This window comes from Monodelphis domestica, chromosome 3 (genome assembly GCF_027887165.1).
Source record: "Monodelphis domestica isolate mMonDom1 chromosome 3, mMonDom1.pri, whole genome shotgun sequence".
NCBI classification, from domain to species: Eukaryota; Metazoa; Chordata; class Mammalia; order Didelphimorphia; family Didelphidae; genus Monodelphis; species Monodelphis domestica.
The window spans coordinates 490,348,273-490,367,798 of NC_077229.1; the positions used below are offsets into that span (position 1 = coordinate 490,348,273).

The 19,526-nt window shown below is 38.0% G+C and overlaps 1 protein-coding gene across 1 annotated transcript in view; it reads left to right on the forward strand.

The window, feature by feature from the left end:
- The window catches only part of LOC130458521 (ras GTPase-activating-like protein IQGAP1), a 69,297-nt gene that overhangs the window by 3,328 nt on the left and 46,443 nt on the right, over nucleotides 1–19,526 (forward strand). The window contains exons 3-4 of the mRNA XM_056824767.1: nucleotides 2,086–2,210; nucleotides 18,299–18,465. Of these exons, the coding sequence (XP_056680745.1) occupies nucleotides 2,086–2,210; nucleotides 18,299–18,465 (292 nt within the window). The remainder of the gene's footprint in view (nucleotides 1–2,085; nucleotides 2,211–18,298; nucleotides 18,466–19,526) is intronic.

Here is a 19,526-nt window from a genome sequence, read left to right on the forward strand (position 1 = left end):
TCCGTCATTCCTTTCAGGTCTTTGTAAATGGTAAGGCTGAGATTCTGGAATCATTGGCTCCAGGGACCTGTATGGTCCCTGGAGGACTCAAGGATGGAGTCCTTCCTGTCAAAGCCCTTTGGAAATGTTTTTGGTTTCCTTAATTTACATATTCTAAGTGGTCATGAAGATTTAATAATGCTCATGTAGGTTGTCTTCAGCATATTTCCTTTTTTGAAAATGTGGACTTGTTTCCATTCAGCTGTGGGTGATATAAGGGAAGCTGCCACCATAACATAGACATTTCACATACTTTCATGTAAAGTGCATGTCTTGGGCTTTCTTTCCATTAATAGAGGTTCAGTAACACGCTCAAAGAGAAGTCAGCAGGACCTGCCTTTGAGTCCTGTGTTGGCTGCCTGAATCAGACCAAGTTGAGCTCTCAGTATCTAAGGACACTCTCTGCACTGGTAGATCTGATCACTTTGCCTCACCCTACACCATCACCAACCATCTGACCCATCACCTGCTACAATAGGGGAAGAAGCCCACATTGAGGAGAGGCTTCCTTTTGCTTTTTCCTGGGATCAGCCTAGAACAGGGTCCTAGCTAGCAGATCACAATCTTCAGCTGCTATTCCCATCATTTGGTGCTCCCAGAACTCACTCCTGGACAGCAAAGAGGCAAGAGCCATTAGTGCAGGATGCATGGATGTTCTAAACCAAAGTGAAAAATTTGAGAAACATGCCTGAATGAGGGAGAGGGCAAGGCCAGGAAACTTTTCAGTCAGGCTCTTCAAGCTTTTCATCATTTGTGTTGGTGACCACCAGAGGAGGGCAGGGATTAGCCAATATTAAAATTTGATGAAATTCCCCATCTCACACCCAGTACTGCCCATCACCAAAATGAGCAAAGGATCTAGAGAGTCAAGATATGTTAGAGGTCAGCTAACCCAGCCACCTCTTTAATGATGAAGAAAACTGAGGCTTAGATAGGTGAATTGACTTTCCCTGAGGTACCAGAGGTAGACAGTGGTAGAGTAAGGATTAAAAAAAAAAACTTTACCTTACATTTAAGGATCCTTCCTATGCTTTGTTTCTGAAGCAAAAGAATAGTAAAGACAACAGAATGCAGGTGAAGTGACTTGTCCAGATTTAATCAGGCAGGAAGTGTTTGGAGTCCTCGTTGAATCGAAGACCTCCCCTCTCTCAGCCTGACTCTCAATACCCCAAGCCACCTAGAGTCAGGATTTTAATACAGCTCTTCTGACTCTAAATTCCACAGTCAGAATATGGAAAACAACTCTGTACAGAGAAGCATGACTCTGTGACTTGGATGGAGCCAAACATTTCAGTTATGAGGTCACTTTTGCCCTTTTGGCCCTTACAGTCTAGGAGAGGGATTTGTCTCTTACACTTATACAGAAACTCCCTATCAGTTGTCAAATCTTGTGCATTCTTCATTCCCAACAACTCTTAGATCTCCAGTACATTGATAAGACTTCCACGAAAATCAGGCCCTTTATAAGCTCTCACTTTGAAAATAGCAATGAATTCCTTTTTTCTTTTTCATTTCTTAATCCCTCACCTTCTGTCGGTTCTAAGGCAGAACAACAATGGCTGGTCAACTGGGGGCTACCATTTACAGAGGGTCACACAGCTAGGAAGGGTCTGAGATGCCTCCTACACCTTTGTTCTCTTGGGGCAGGACAGCTACCCAAGACCTTCCTTCCCTGAGCCTTTCATTTGTCGGCATGCCCCCACCTAGATGTCATTTTATGTGTGCTGTAAATGTTTGTCCTTCCCTGTGTAAGTCCTACGGAGGTGCGGGTTCCTTGTGGTCAAAGACTATTTGATGTGGCCATGGCGTCCTCTAGACACTTGAGTCCCCAAAGGGATTTTCCCTTAGCAACGTCATCATTTTACACATACTTCTATGGTGAATGTAATCAAAGGGATACAAACCCTGCTGCCTCCCTTTTCTCTCATGCTTTGCCTCCAATATGCAGCTCTCAGATTGTCTGTCCTGTTTAGTCAATTTGTTAAGAAGTTATCTGAAAAGACAAATTAAAGTTCATGGATGTTTGGTGCCTTCTGTCTTCCCCAGGTACGCTAGCAGGCTCGTGGCTATCAAAAGAGAAGCCTCATCTCATGGACAAGATATCCTGAGCCGGGATGAAATCCAGAATCACATTGATAGCGTCAATGTGGAAATTCAAGAAGTAGAAGAAAGTAAGTACAGTCAGTTTGGTTACACAGAATGGTTGAGAATGGTGGTATTCCGGATAATTGAAGTTTTGACTTTTACCCAATGGTTTACTCAATTTTCTATTATAGCCCCTTTTTTGAGGAAATTTTTCTAATATATATTTCAAGATTTTTGTCTTCATTAAATATAAATAGAATCAAAACAAGTATTGTTTTCTGCCTGTAACACATAAGGTCTCTGCAAGTAGAGTCCAGTTTTAGGGCTTGTTGGGATTTTTATGCTTTAAAATGTCTCATATTCTCTGGGAATGAAATCTGTGCTTTTGCTCAGAAAAAAAATTTTAGTCCTTTTGTTGGGCAGGAAATCCAAGACTCTATATTCATCTTTCCATTAAAGATCATTTATCTCTAATATGGTTTAAATATTTTAGAACTGGTTAGAGTATGTGGTGATTGGCAACTTTATACTAGATAGGACTGAAACAGAATTTTTGTAGCTTTCTCTCCTAAATCTTGATATTGAAAAATTTGGAGAGCCAATATTATACTGCTTCATCATGGATTGTCTTATTTTTGTTATTTTATAATTAGTCCAAATAAATTTCCCATTTTATGCATCACAGGGTATTTTACTGTTTTCCATTCATAAGGATTTTTAGGAATCTGCCACGAAATTTCTTCTATTATTTACCGACCTCAGTGTGGGATTTGGTCAATGAAAGTTTTAAATTTAGGGGTTTCTACTAATATATTATCCTCATGGTCACCAGGGATCAATTCAAATCCAAGTAAAAATACTCTCATCAGCTTGGAATGTTAGGATGGTTTAATTAACATAGAGGGAAGGATTTAAGAAGAGAGAGGGAAAAGGGTATAAGATTTCTCCGGCCTAGCCTGTGCCAGGTGGAGTTCCAAGACCTCCGCCACAAGGCCTCCTCTGAAGATTAGGGACTTCCTAAGAGGATAGTGTTTTGGAAGGTAAAGGAAAAAGGAATCAGTCTAAACTACTCACCTAGCATGCCCACACCAAGACCCAAGATGCTAAACACTACCCAGCACCTCTTTCCAGGAGGTTTTTCCCTCATGTCACATCCAGCCCAACCCAGCTGGACTTAATCCCATCAACAGTCTTCAGAGAGCAGGGAAGCTCAATCTCCAATACCCCTCCCTCACAAATTGCCTGATTCTAATCTGATCACATCCTCCAGAGGACAGGGAAGCAAAAGCTCCAATACCCCTCCCCAATAGACAGCAAGGAGAGACTTGCTGACAAAATTTCAAGAGGGAAAACTGGCAGAAAAGCCCAAATCCAAAAAAAAAAATGAGAGAGGAGCAAGAGCACAGACAACTACAGGGAGTAAAGAAGGGGGTAATTATGAGCAAACAACAGAAAAAAAAAAGAAATTACAAACTACAGCTTCTGTACAGGCAATCAACAAAGAGCAAATGGAACATAGGAGGATCAAGGAACTCCAAGAAAAAAACAAAGAAACTCCATTGAATTGGACACAGGCTTTGGAAGAACTCAAAATTCAATTCAAAGCACAATAAAGAGAGGCTGACGACAATTGGAAAAAGAACTTAAAAACTAAGGTGAGTCATCTGGAAACAGAGGCACTTGTACTAAAACAAGAAAATAATGTCCTGAAAGCCAAAATCAACAAGCTTGAAATGAGGCAATGGAGATGAAATATGAGACAAAGAAGATGAAAAATGAAGTAAAAGAGATGAAAGATGAGGTACAGAGGATGAAAGATGACCTCCAAAGAAAATCAGACTAGAAGGATAAGGATGACCAAAAATCCAGGGATGAAATCCAGTCTTTAAGAACCAGAATACAACAACTAGAATCAAGTGACATCACAAGGCTGCAGGACACTATAAAACAAAATCTAAAGTATGAAAAAAATTGAGGAAAATATAAAGCATTTCATTCACAAAACAGAAGATTTAGAAAATCATTCCAGGAGAAACAACTTAAGAATCATTGGTCTACCAGAAGACCATAAGAGAAGGAAAATCCTGTATATCATACTTCAGGAAATTATCCAAGAAAACTGCCCCGATATTCTAGAACAGGAAGAAAAAGTGGTGATTGAAATAATCCACAGATCACCTCCTGTACTTCATCCCCAACTGACAGCACCCAGGAATCTTATAGCCAAATTCAAGAACTATCAGACCAAGGGAAAAATATTACAAGCTGCTAAGAAGTCATTCAGATAACATGGAACCACAGTGAGGATAACACAGGATCTGGTTTCATCTACACTGAAGGACTGAAAGGCATGGAATATGATATTCTGGAAAGCAAGGGAACTAGGTCTACAACCAAGAATTAACTACCCAGCCATTCTGACTATATTCTTACAGGGGAAAGTGTGGTCATTTAACAAAATAGAAGAATTCCAAGCATTTGTAAAGAAAAGACCAGACCTGAACAGAAAATCTGATGCCCAAGCACAGAATTTGAGACATCAAAAGTAATTTAAAAATAGGGAAATAAGAAAATCAAAATAAAAAAGCAACAACTTTTTTTAAGAGACCCAATAAGCTAAAATGATATGGATCCTTATAAGAAAGGAGATCATTGGTAACTCTTAAAAACTGCTGTTTTCACCCAGACAGCTAGGGAAAGTATACTTAGAGGGAACAGTGGCAAACTGTATTGGATGATATGACAAAACATAAATATGTATATAGATATATTTAAAAAAATTATATATCTAGAACAAAAAAAGAGGTTAGTACTAAAGGAAATGGGGAAAGAAACTGAAGTGGGTTAATTTATATATGAAAAAAGAAGCATATGGTGGAAGGGGAGAGAACATCAATCCAGTGGAAGGCAAAGAGGTTGGAGATAGGAAATACTCAACTCATACCTTTATTGAAATCGACCCAAAGAGGGAAGAACAATCCAATCCATTAGGGCAGAGAATTGATTTGCGCCCTATAGGGAAGTGGAAGGGTAACAAATGAACTGGTGGGGAGGGAAGCAATACAAGGAAGGGATGGAGTGGGGTGGGGTTTAATAGGACCATAAAGAAAATAGAGGGGAAATAAGAAGAGAGGGGGGTAGAAAGGGAAGTAAAATAAGGGTGGGAATTACAGGAACTGGTTAAAAAACAAAACCTTGGTGTGGAAGGAAATAGTGAAAGAAGAAAATGCAGGACTAGAAGTAGAAATCAAAATACTGGGAAATACACAGCTGGTAATCATAACTCTGAATGTGAATGGAATGAACTCACCCATAAAGTGCAAGTGAATAGTAGAGTGGATTAGAATCCAAACACTTACCATATGCTGTCTACAAGAAACACACATGAGGAAGGTAGATACGCATAGGGTGAAAGTAAGAGGATGGAGCCAAATCTATTGTTCATCAACTGACAAGAAGAAGGCAGGAGTAGCAATCATGACATCTGACAAAGCCAAAGTAAAAATAGATCTGATTAAAAGGGATAGGGAAGGTAATTACATCCTGATAAAAGACAGTATAGATAATGAGGAAATATCAGTACTCAATATGTATGCACCAAATGGCATAGCATCCAAATTTCTAAAGGAGAAACTAGTGGATATCAAGGATGAAATAGATAGAAAAACTATACTAGTGGGAGACCTGAACCTTCCTCTATCTGAACTAGATATATCAAACCAAAAAATAAATAAGAAAGATGTAAGAGAAGTGAATAAAATATTAGAAAAATTAGTAGATTAGAGTTAGTAGATATGTGGAGGAAAATAAATAGGGACAAAAAGGAATACACCTTCTTTTCAACAGCACATGGTACATTCAAAAAAATTGACCATGTATTGGTGTATAAAAACATTGCTAATGTGCAAAAGAGCAGAAATAATAAATGCAGCCTTCTCAGATCACAATGCAATGAAAATAATCATTGATATGGGTCCATGGAGAGGGAAATCAAAAATTAACTGGAAATTACTTTTGGGTAAATATGGCTGCAATCTAGGCGCAACTCACTTCCCCTCCCCAGCACCAAAAGAAATAGACTACCTCAAAAGAGCATAAAAATCACCTTTGTGCTAACGGAGGGACTCTCCAGTACTCCACAGAAATGAAGGTACGTGGGGTTTGAACATTCCCACACTATAAGGAGGAGGAAAGCTCGCACAAAAACGTGAACTGAGCCGCCCCTCCCCCCCCCCAACAAACCAGAGTTAGCTTTCAGAACTCTCACTGGGACAGAGAGTGAGTGAGGACCATCTCTTGGGATAGAGATTGCAAGGAAACGACCTCTCAGGGCGGCTTCACAGGAGAATCCTGTGCTGAGCACAGGGGGATGTGGAGCTGAACTCGGGGTGGTTGTGCTGAACAGCTGGGCGGAGCTAAACACGTGTGAGGGCTTCACTGATTGCCTGGGAAGTTGGGCTGAACAAAGGGACCCACACTCTAAGAAACCTTGGAGGCTGGGAAGAACTAGTCTGAGGCAACCTAAATTCACAGAAAACCTGCCCATATCACCCAGACCCCAGACCAAAAAAAGAAAGTGTTATAAAACCACTAAAGGGATGGCTCACATGTCCCAAAATCAAGCTTCCAATAAGAAAGGAGGAAAAAAAGTGACTATTGAAAACTTTTATGGAGGGAGTATCCAAGGAAAAGAAGAGAATGAGGATGAAATCCAAACAAAATGAGAACATGCCTCCCAAAATGGAAGCTATCTACAAGCTCTGGAAGATCTCAAACTGGAGCTTACCCAAAAGATGGAAACCTTTTGGGGAAAAAAATGGGAGAAAGGTATCAGCAGTCTGATAGACAAGACTTCACAATTGGAGAAGGAGATGGAAGCATCTAATAGAAGGACAGACAAAGCTGAAAAGCAAAACCAGTGCTTAACGATCAGAATTAAGCAGCTGGAAGACAGCGAGCATGCCCAAAAGATGGAAACCGTTTGGAAAGAAAAATGGGAGAAGGAGATCAGCAGTCTCATAGACAAGACTTCACAATTGGAGAAAGAGCTGGAAGCATCTAATAGAAGGGCAGACAAAACTGAAAAGCAAAACCAGTCCCTAATGACCAGAATTAAGCAGCTGGAAGACAGCAAGATAACAAAACAGCAAGTATCAATAAAGCAAAGCCAAAAAATTAATGAATTAGAAGAAAATATTAAATATCTCACTGAAAAGGTCACAGACTTGGAAAACAGAGGAAGAAGAGACAACCTCAGAATTATTAGTCTCCCCGAAAAACCAGAGATAAACAAAAACCTTGATGCTATTCTACAGGAGATTATAGAAAAAAATTTCCCACATGTTCTGGAGCAAGGGGGCAAAATAGATATAGAAAGGGTTCATAGAACACCCTTTATACTAAATCCCCAAAAGACAACCCCCAGGAATGTAATTGCCAAATTCAAGAGCTTCCAAGAAAAGGAGAAAATTCTACAAGAAGCCAAGAAGAGGAGCTTCAGATATAGGGGGGCTCCCATAAGTATCACACATGACTTAGTGGCTAACACACTAAGAGACTGCAAAGCATAGAACACGATATTTAGAAAGGCAAGAGAGCTGAGTCTCCAACCAAGAATCAACTACCCAGCAAAACTGACTATATGCTTCCAGGGGAAAGTATGGGCATTCAACAAATTAGAAGATTTCTAAGCATTTGCTAAGAAAAGACCAGAACTTAGTGGAAAATTTGACATCCAATCACAGAAAGCAAGAGAAACATGAAAAGGTAAATATGAAAGAAAGGGAAAAGGAGATAAATCTTATCTTTTTCATTAAGTCAAACTCTCTTCTATAAGGACAACATTTATATCAAATTATATATATTAATATGTGGGGAAAATGAATTGTGTAACTCTCAAAAATTGTATGCATCATAAGAGTAGTTAGAAGAATCATACATAGGGAAAGATTGTGGCATCAAGAAGATTTGGTGAAAGGGGGGGCAAAGAAAGAAAAAGCGAGTGGGGGAAATGTCGATAATACTAACATTTACTTCAAGAAATGGGGGGGGAGGGCTAAATAGAATAATCTTTCCCATACAAAGATACACATGGGAAGGGAGGGGAAGAACTCTCATATGAGAAGGAGAGGAAGAGAGCATGAAGTAGAATTACTTAAACCTTACTCTCAGTGAAATCAAATCTAAGAGGGAAAAACATCCTGATCCAGTGAAATCTTGAATTCTATCTTATCCAACAGGGTAAGAAATAAAGGAAAATCTAGGAGGGGGATGGGGAGGGAGTATGAAAAGGGAGGGAAGGAAAAGAGGGAGCGGAAGGGAACATAAAAAAGGGAGGGGCTAGAAAGGGAAGCATATCAAGAGAGGGGAGTAGGGAGATTGTCCTAAATTAAATCACTGGTTTAAAAGGTTATAGTAGAAAAAAGGTCAGAATTGGGGGAGAATATCAAAATGCTGGGGAATCCACAAGTGACAATCATAACTTTGAAAGTGAATGGGATGAACTCACCCATAAAATGTAGACAAATAGCAGATTAGATTAGAATCCAAAACCCTAGCATATGTTGTCTTCAAGAAACACATATGAGGGGGGTTTATACTCACAAGGTTAGAATTACTTAGAGGAAAATTCATATTCATGAGTGCATATATTAACAAATTAGGGAGGGCAGAGATCAATGAATTGGAAATGCAAATCAAAAAACTTGAGAAAAAAACAAATTAAACGCCCCCAGAAGAGAAAATGAAACTAGAGACCCTAAAAATTAAAGGAGTAATTAATTAATCAAAAGTGATAGAACTATTGAGCTTATAAACAAGACTAGAAGCTGGTACTTTGAAAAAACAAACAAAATAGACAAAGTACTGGTCAATCTAATTTAAAAAAGGAAAGAAGAAAGGCAGATTAACAGCATCAAGGATGAAAAGTGGGACCTCACCTCCAACGAAGAGGAAATTAAGGAGATCATTAAAAACTACTTTGCCCAACTATATGGCAATAAATATACCAACGTAGGTGATATGGATGACTATCTACAAAAATATAAATTGCCTAGACTAACAGAAGAAGAAATAGAATTCTTAAATAAGCCCATATCAGAAACAGAAATCCAACAGGCCATCAAAGAACTTCCTAAGAAAAAATCCCCAGGGTCTGATGGATTCACCAGTGAATTGTATCAAACATTAAAAGAACAATGAACCCCAATACTATACAAACTATTTGACATAATAAGCAAAGACGGAGTTCTACCAGATTCCTTTTATGACACAAACATGGTACTAATTCCAAAGCCAGGCAGGCCAAAAACAGAGAAAATTATAGATCAATCTCCCTAATGAATATAGATGCAAAAATCTTAAATAAAATGCTAGCAAAAAGGCTCCAGCAAGTGATCAGAAGAGTCATTCACCATGTTCAAGTAGGATTTATACCAGGGTTGCAGAGCTGTTTCAATATTTAGAAAACCATCCACATAATTGACCACATCAACAAGCAAACCTACAAAAATGACATGATTATTTCAATAGACGGAGAAAAAGCCTTTGATAAAATACAACACCCATTCCTATTAAAAACACTAGAAAACATAGGAATAGAAGGGTCGTTCCTAAAAATAATAAACAGTATATATCTAAAACCATCAACTAATATCACCTGCAATGGGGATAAACTAGGTGCATTCCCATTAAGATTAGGAGTGAAACAAGGATGCCCATTATCACCTCTATTATTTGACATTGTACTAGAAACACTAGCAGTAGCAATTAGAGAAGAAAAAGAAATTGAAGTCATTAAAATTGGCAATGAGGAGACCATGTTATCACTCTTTGTGGATGACATGATCGTCTACTTAAAGAATCCTAGAGATCCAACCAAAAAGCTAATCGAAATAATCAACAACTTTAGCAAAGTTGCAGGATACAAAATAAACCCACATAAGTCATCAGCATTTCTATATAATTCCAACACAGCTCAGCAGCAAGAACTAGAAAGAGAAATCCCATTCAAAATCACCTTAGACAAAATAAAGTGCTTAGGAATCTATCTCCCGAGACAAACACAGGAACTATATGAACACAACTACAAAACACTCTCCACACAACTAAAACTAGACTTGAACAATTGGAAAAACATTAACTGCTCATGGGTAGGATGAGCCAATATAATAAAAATGACCATCCTACCCAAACTCATCTATCTATTTAGTGCCATACCTATGGAACTTCCAAAATTTTTGTTTTTACTGATCTAGAAAAAACCATAACAAAGTTCATTTGGAAGAACAAAAGATCAAGGATATCCAGGGAAATAATGAAAAAAAAATATACAAAGGAAGGGGGCCTTGCAGTCCCAGATCTCAGACTATATTATAAAGCAGCGGTCATCAAAACAATTTGGCACTGGCTAAGAGATAGAAAGGAGGATCAGTGTAATAGATTCGGGATAAGTGACCTCAGAAAGACAGTATATAACCAACCCAAAGATCCCAGGTTTTGGGACAAAAATCCACTATTTCATAAAAACTGTGGTGGCCAAAAATTGGAAAATGACGGAATGCCCTTCAATTGGGGAATGGCTGAACAATTTGTGGTATATATTGGTGATGGAATACTATTGTTGTAAAAGGAATAATAAAGTAGAGGAATTCCATGGGGACTGGAATGACCTCCAAGAAGTGATGCAGAGCGAAAGGAACAGAACCAGGAAAATATTTTACACAGAGACTGATACACTATGGTCCAATCGAATGTAATGGACTTCTCCATTAGTGTCAATGCAATGTCCCTTAACAATCTGCAGGGATCTAAAAAACACTATCCACAAGCAGAGGATAAATTATGGGAGTAAAAACACGGAGGAAAAGCAACTGCTTGACTACAGGCGGGAAGGGGATATTATTGAGGAGAGACTCCAATTGAACACTCTAATGAAAATACCAACAACATGGAAATGGGTTCGAACCAAAAACATAAGTGATACCCAGTGGAATCATGTGCCGGCTATGGGAGACGTGGTGGGAAGGGAGTGGGGGGGAGGAAGAGAATGATCTTTGTTTCTAATGAATAATGTTTTGAAATGACCAAATAAAATAATGTTTAAAGTAAAAAAAAAATTAACTGGAAATTAAACAATAGGATTCTCCAAATCAGGTTAGTCGAAGAACAAATCATAGAAACAGTAATTTCATTGAAGAAAATGACAATGATGAGACATCTTTTCAAAATCTTTGGGATGCAGTCAAAGCAGTACTCAGGGGGAAATTTATATCCTTGAGTTCATATATTAATAAACTAGAGAGGGCAGAGGTCAATGAGTTGGGCATGCAAATTAAAAAACTAGAAAGCGAACAAATAAAAAATCCTCAGATGAAAACTAAATTAGAGATCCTAAAAATCAAAGGAGAAATTAATAAAATTGAAAATCAAAGAACTATTGATTTAATAAGACTAGAAGCTGGTACTATGAAAAAACAAAGTACTGGTCAATCTAATTAATAAAAGGAAAGAAGAAAACCAAATTGACAGTATCCAAGATGAAAAAGGAGACCTCACCTCTAATGAAGAGGAAATTAAGGCAATCATTAAAAACTATTATGCCCAATTATATGGCAACAAATATGACAATATAGTTGATATGGATAAATATTTACAAAAATATAAATTGTCTAGAGTAACAGAGGAAGAAATAGATTACCTAAATAACACAATATCAGAAAAAGAAATTGAACATCAAAGAATTCCCTAAGAAAAAATTCCCAGGTCCAGATGTATTTATAAATGAATTCTTTCAAATATTCAAAGAACAACTAATCCCAATATTATACAAACTATTTGACAGAATAAGCAAAGGAGTTCTACCAAATTCATTTTACGACACAAATATGGAACTGCCTCCAAAGCCAGGTGGGTCAAAAACAGAGAAAGAAAACTTAGACCAATCTCTTTATTGAATATAGATGCAAAAATCTTAAATAGGATACTACCAAAAGAATCTAGCAAGTCTCACAAGGGTTATTCACTATGATCAAGTAGGATTCATACCAGGAATGGAAGGATGATTCAATATTAGGAAAACCATGCTCATAATTGACCATATCAAAAATCACATTATCTCAATAGATGCATAAAAAGCCTTTGATGAAATTCAACACACATTCCTACTGAAAACACTAGAAAGCATAGGAATATAAGGGCCTTTCCTAAAGATAATAAACAGTATATATCTAAAACCATCAGCAAAACATCATCTTCAATGGGGATAAACTAGAAACCTCCCCAATAAGATCAGGAGTGAAACAAGGATTCCCATTATCACCTCTATTATTTAGCATTGTACTAGAAACACTAGCTGTAGTGATTAGAGAAGAAAAAGAAATTTTAAGGTGTTAAATTCGGCAATGAGGAGAGCAAGCTATCACTCTTTGCGGATGATATGATGGTCTACTTAAAGAGTCCTAGAGAATCAACCAAAAATCTAGTCAAAATAATCAATAACTTTAGCAAAGTTGCAATATACAAAATAAACCCACAAAAGTCATCAATATTTCTATATATCTTCAACACATATCAACAGCAAGAATTAGAAAGAAAAATTCCATTTAAAATAACCCTAGACAACATAAAATACTTAGGAATCTATCTGAGACAAACACAGGAATTATATGATCACAACTACAAAACACTCTCTACACAATTAAAACTATATCTAAACAATTGGAAAAACATTGATTGCTCATGGGTAGTATAAGCTAACAATAAAAATAACCATCCTACCCAAATTAATTTGCTTCTTTAGTACCAAATGCATTGAACCACCAAAAAACATTTTTACTAAATTAGAAAAAACCATAACAAAGTTCATTTGGAAGAACAAAAGATGAAGGATATCCAGGGAAATCATGAGAAAAAATTGTGAAAGGGGGACTTGTAGTCCCAGATCTGAAACTATACTATAAAGCAGTGGTCATCAAAACAATTTGGTACTGGCTAAAAGACAGAGAGGAGGACCAGTGGAATAGACTTGGGGGGGGTAAGTGACCTCAGCAAGACAGTCTATGATAAGCTCAAAGATGCTAGCTTTTGGGACCAAGATCCACTATTGGATAAAAACTGCTTGGAAAATTGCTAAGACAGTTTGGGAGAGATTCGCTTTGGATCAACACCTCACATTCTACACCAAGATAAACTTAGAATGGGTGAATTACCTCTGAATATAAAGAAGCATATTAGGTGACCATAGAATAGTATACATGTCAGATCTTTGGGAGAGGAAAGACTTTAAAACCAAGAAAGAGCTAGAAAAAAATCACAAAATGTAAATCTATATTTTTGGTTACATCAAATTAGAAAGTTTTTGTACAAACAAAACCAATGTAACCAAAATTATAATGGTAGCAACCAATTGGGAAAGAATCTTCATAACAAAAAACTCTGACAAAGGTCTAATTACTCAAATTCATAAAGAGCTAAATCAATTGTACAAAAAATTAAGCCATTCTCCAATTGATAAATGGGCAAGGGACAGGAATAGGCAATTTTTAGGTAAAGAAATCAAAACTATTAATAAGCACATGAAAAAGTGCTCTACATCTCTTATAATCAGAGAGATGCAAATCAAAACAACTCTGAGGTATCACCTCACACCTAGCAGATTGGCTAACATGACAGCTATGGAAAGTAATGAATGCTGGAGGGGATATGGCAAAGTTGGAACATTAATGCATTGCTGGTGGAGTTGTGAATTAATCCAACTATTCTGGAGGGCAATTTGGAACTATACCCAGTTTGGCTAAAAGATTGCCTGCCCTTTGATCTAGCCATAGCACTGCTGGGTTTGTACCCCAAAGAGATCATAAGGAAAAAGACTTGTACAAGAATATTCATAGCTGCACTATTTGTGGTAGCAAGAAAATTTGAAAATGAGGGGCTGCCCTTTGATTGGGGAATGGCTGAACAAATTGTGGTATATGTTGGTAATGGAATACTATTGTGCTCAAAGGGAAAATAAAGTGGAGGAATTCCATGTGAACTGGAACAACCTCTAGGAATTGATGCAGAGTGAAAGGAGCAGAAACTGGAGAACTTTATAAACAGAGATTGATACACTATGGTACAATCGAATGTAATGGCAATGTAGTGATCTGAACAACTTGGAGTCATCTAGGAGAAAAAAAACACTATCCACATTCAGAGGAGAAACACAGAAGAAAAAATAACTGCTTGAATACATGGGTCAAGGGGATATCATTGGGGATGTAGACTCTAAATGAACATCCTAATGCAAACACCAACAACATGGAAATAGGTTTTGATCAAGGACACCTGTAATATCCAATGAAATTGCATGTTGGCTGCAGGAAGGGCAGGGGGAGGGAGGGATGCAAATAATATAATTCTTGTAACCAAGGAATAATGTTCTAAATGGGCTCAATTAACTTAAAAAGAAGTTTTTTTGGTAGTTCAATAGCTTTATTATTTTTAGGAAAGGCCCTTCTATTACTATACTTTGTGGTGTTTTCAATAGTTATGAGTATTTCATTTATTTTTGAAGTGGTAAAGCTGCTGTTTCATCCCTAGGAATCAGATTTTCTTTTTAAATTTGAACAAACATGCACCATGTCTGTCTACACAATTTCACTGATAGTGGAAGTTCTTAAATTGCTTGGCTGTCAGTTTGCTTCTTGTTGACTGCATTTTTCTTCTCCTTTTTAAGTTGGAAAAGTATTCCTGACTCAGTGGAATGATTTTTGGCTAATTGTGGTCATATGTACATTAAACTATTGAACAATGTTGCGTAACTTTTATGACTTTAATAATATGCAAACATTCTTCTGAAGCCTTTGATCTCTTCTCATTTGAAAACATTAGGAACCAAAAATTGATGTTTGGATAAAAATTTATTTTAATATATTTCGGCTGAACCTCATTAAGACGGTGATTAATAATCCACTTAAACATATTATAATGTAGCTCTTGTTTAGCTTAGAGAGAGTGTTTTGTTTTTCAAATAGAAATTAAAGGAGTTTTTCATTTCCAGCAGCATATGGTAACTGCATATCTGACAGTCTTATGTGGCCCTCAAAAATAATCCATTTGTCAATGGCTTCAACTTGGAGTGAACTGGCCAAGAACATTGTGGCCTGACTCTTGTGTTCTCTTTCTTTTCTCTGCTCTGTTTTTCCTAAGATATATGGCAAGAGAGAGCAATATTATTTCTCTGAGGGAGAAAAGTATGTATCACTAGTCTTTTAATGCAGATCAGGAATATTATATAATGATTTAACTGATTCTTTGTGGATCCATTATGTTTCATGTTGTAAAGAGTTTTCAAAAGGCATAATTCTCCCTTCAAAGGTTTAGAAAGAATTGAAAACCTTACTTCATGATTAGCCTCTTATATCAAGGTGTGGAAATAGCCAAATAATACAAGAATTGCAACCTGGCTTTCCCCTAAAACAATTTTATTTGGCAAGTTCCTTCCTATAGTAATGAAGTTTTCATTTTTCCTGAGTCTTTGTTTGAAAGAAAAAGTAACTTCTGGCCATGGGATGGATATAGCCTCGGCATAAGCATTTCCTGACTGTGAGTTATGTCAGATAGTTGAATGGTTTATGGAGGAAAAGTGTAGGCAACTTTTGGATGTCTTTTGAAAGGGAATGATTTTCCATCTGTCAGGGTTATATGTAATTGTGGCTGGGATCTGGGCTTGTTAGCAACAGAACAAGTGATGAAAAAGTCTAAGTTTATCTTTTGAATTTTATTAGTGCTGTCTGGATATCAGCCTTACAGGAATGGGGTCCTCTTTTAGTCTTTTATGTCTATTCCCCCAATGGAACAAGTCAGCAATCATTCTTCCCATTGGTTGACAGCAAATTCTATTCCCTGGTCCCTGAAAAGCATGCTAACACCATGTTTCAGAAATGTCCTCTCAAGAAATGATGAAATTTACTTTGTTGTTTGATTTTATGTCTATTCTCCAGGTGTGACTATGTCTGAAGATTCTTTTCCTTTGAAAAACTATATGTCTTCACAGGATTTAATTCAATAAATCTAAAGAAGTTGACAGAATTAAATCACTCATGTCTTAGTTATAGTGACTTTTGTTTGAAATGTGTGGAAACAATATAAAAATGTGAAAATGTACACATTTTAGTTTTTTCTTTAAAATGACACTTTATAGAACCCAGACACATGAGAGACAAGTGTTCTCTGAAATGTCTATTGCCAGTTAGGCCACATGCTTACATTAACACTAACTACATGCCAGATACCTTGATCAGCTCTTGAAACATGAAAAAAGGGCCAAAACATATTTGCAGCTATGTTGAAAATTGCCAGAACATAAATTGAGCACCTATTCAATCCCACTAATATTTGAGATATTTAGAAGATTTTGTCCCTACTTTCAAATGCTTTAAATACTTAATTAAATTAATAGTTTCATGAGGTTTTTTGGGGGTGAAGGGAACAGTATTGAAACATATCAAATGATACCAAATTAAGAGGAAAACCAGAAAGTAGAGTTGGTACTCCTGTTCAGTTTTAGATGCTTAAGATTCTTGAAGGTTGAAAGAGACCGGTTTGGTTTCATATACAAGATAAAACAAAAGATTGGACATTGAAAAGAAAATTTCTAGGAGCTTGTGCTTTGAAATTCCCATTCAGATTATAGAATTAGACTAGTCATCTGTGAAATGGGCACCTAAATGCAGAGGCATTAGTCCCAATCAGAATAAACAATAAAACTGTATAGAAGGAAACATATTTCAGAGAAGAGAAAAATATAACAAAGTGTTATTTTAAAGTTAAAATTGAGATATAGAAAAAGTATAGATACATTTCATAATTTTTATTCATTTGAACACAACAAAAGACAAAGGTTGCTACAAATAAGGATAAGGGATCTATCAATGCAAATTAGCTTCAAGATGAAGCCCTTTTTAAATAGCTATTTTGGTATATGTTTTGGTAAGCTAAAGAGTGTAAGGCAATAGCTGATCTATGGTTCATTTGAAAATTAATGAGACCTTACATGTCTAGCGTCACATGATATAGTCTAGCCACAAAGAATAGACTGGATCTCCCCCTAAGAGTAGTAATCTTTAATGACAATCATTAAGAAATACAATTGGAAACAAAACGCCCTTTTAGGAAAATACGCCCTTTTAGGCACCACAGGGCTATTTTACAATTTTTTTCCATTCATTAGAATTTTTGGGAATGTACCATGAAATTGATTGTATTGTATAGAGAGCTCAGTGTTGGTTTCGGGCAAGAAGACCTCAGCTGAAATCTCCTCTAATATTTCCTTGCATAAAGGCAGCCTCTGATTTAGAGTGAAAACGGACCTTATTGATCAAGCAATTCCACCCAACCCCCAACTCAGGCCTAAAGCATTGAAATGGCTTGCACAAATACTCTATAGCTTCTCTTCTCCTGTATCCTCCCTAAATATCCTTGGAGGATCACTCATTTTTAAGTTCCTTCTCAATTGTTGTCCTCAGCTACAAACATCCTGGAACTGAGAAGCAGTTTCTATGTAAATTATAAAGGATTCAGCTCAGCTAAAGAGGTCAGGGCCTTAAATTCCTTCTATAAGGCCAATGAGATTATGTAAATTTTTATTTTATCAAAACATAAAACAATCATCATCGGAATCCTATTAAACAGGAGGATGTAGGGAAATAAGAAATGTCATAATTATTGTAGTTCTTAAAAACAAACAGCCATGAAAGCCATATGGCCTATTGTGTATAGACCACGTCCTCGGATCATTTTCAGCTATGTAACACTGAGCACATAATCTCAATATTTGTAGACTTCTGGACCAACAGCTTCAGGGCAGCTAAGGGACTCAGTGGACAGAAAAGGCTTAGAGACAGGAGGTGTGCTGAGTTCAAATGTGACCTTGGAAACATCTTACTTGTTTGACCCTGGTCAAGTCACTTTGCCACAATTGCCTAGTCCTTAGTGCTTAAACACAGACATACACAAACACTCTGACACACACACACACACACACACACACACACAGAATATAAAATCATTCCTTTTTATTTTTATGTAGGCAAACATTTATGGTACAAAAATGACAGATTTTTATCATCATAATATTTCTCTGATTTACTTTTTTTGCTTTAAAAAATGCCTTCTATTCCTCTCCCATGTTCAGTGCATGCTGCAGTCATTGCAATTAATGAAGCCATTAAGGAGGGCATCACAAAACAGACTCTTGTAACCCTCAAGAATCCCAAAGCCGCTTTAACGTCTGTGGATGATAGCCTGGCTGAAAATTATCAAAAGGCACTTTGGGAAGCCAAGCAGCAGAAAGAAGAGAAGGTACTTTATTCGCTAAGGATTAAACGTAAAACATAGTTAAGGGTGTTCCTGGGTGCTGGAAATAGAACAGTTGTCAGCTGATAAACAGTGACTACCAGGGAGATATTTGAAGCCTTACTTCTTAGTAGGAAACAAGCCAGGGCACAGAGAGGAGGATTTGAAAGTAGATAATGAGGTAAAAGAAGGTCTCAAATGCATGAGGAACTTGCAGTTTTGTCAAAGCTCACCAGAAAAGTACTAGGAGATATGGTTCCAATAGAAAGAATGGGGAGTCCTTTACTTTGCAACAGCTAGAAGCGTGCTGGTGAACCTATGGCTCGTGTGCCAAAGACGGCACCCAGAGACCTCTCCTTGGATGTGGGTGTGGAGGATGCGTCCTCTGCAGAATTGCTTTCCTGCCTCTGACCTCAGGGTAAACCTTCCCTTTGTCCCCCCTCTGTCTGGGCTTCGGGGCTGCTTGGTTTGGGGAAGGTGTTGGTGTATCCCCTCCCGTAGAGCAGAGGCCGCCCACAGCCCTGAAAAGATCTCCACTTTCTTCTGTCCTTCCCTGCCAGGTGGCAGTGTGGGGGGTGACCTCAGCCACCAAAGGGTAACCAGGCCCCCTCTGGCCCCTGCTCCCACCCCATGGGAATGGCAGCCCAATAGGCAGGCGGGACTGGGTGTAGGGGAAGGTCCCTGGCCTCAGGAGGTAGCTTTCTCCAGGCATGGGCTGGCTGGGTGCTGGCCCCACTCCCAAATGGTGAGTGCGGGGAGCTGGGTCTCTGAGTTGACTACCCTCTGGGCTTGCGCCACCTGCTCAGCCCACGGCCAGGCAGCAGCCCCCTCACTCAGCCAGCCCCCAACGCAGCTGGGTGCAAGGGCAGGTCCCTATGGCTACAGGAGTTGGCTTGCCCAGGCTCCAGCCAGCTGGGAGCCCTCATCCCCCCCCAAAGCCCCTCTGTCCAATGCTGGGGAGAGGGATGTGACACATTGTTGCAGTGTGGGCAGGGCAAAGCAGGGGATGGGGATCCGGGCACCAAGTCTGGAGGTGGGGTGGGGGAATGCACCTCACAGTCCCCAAA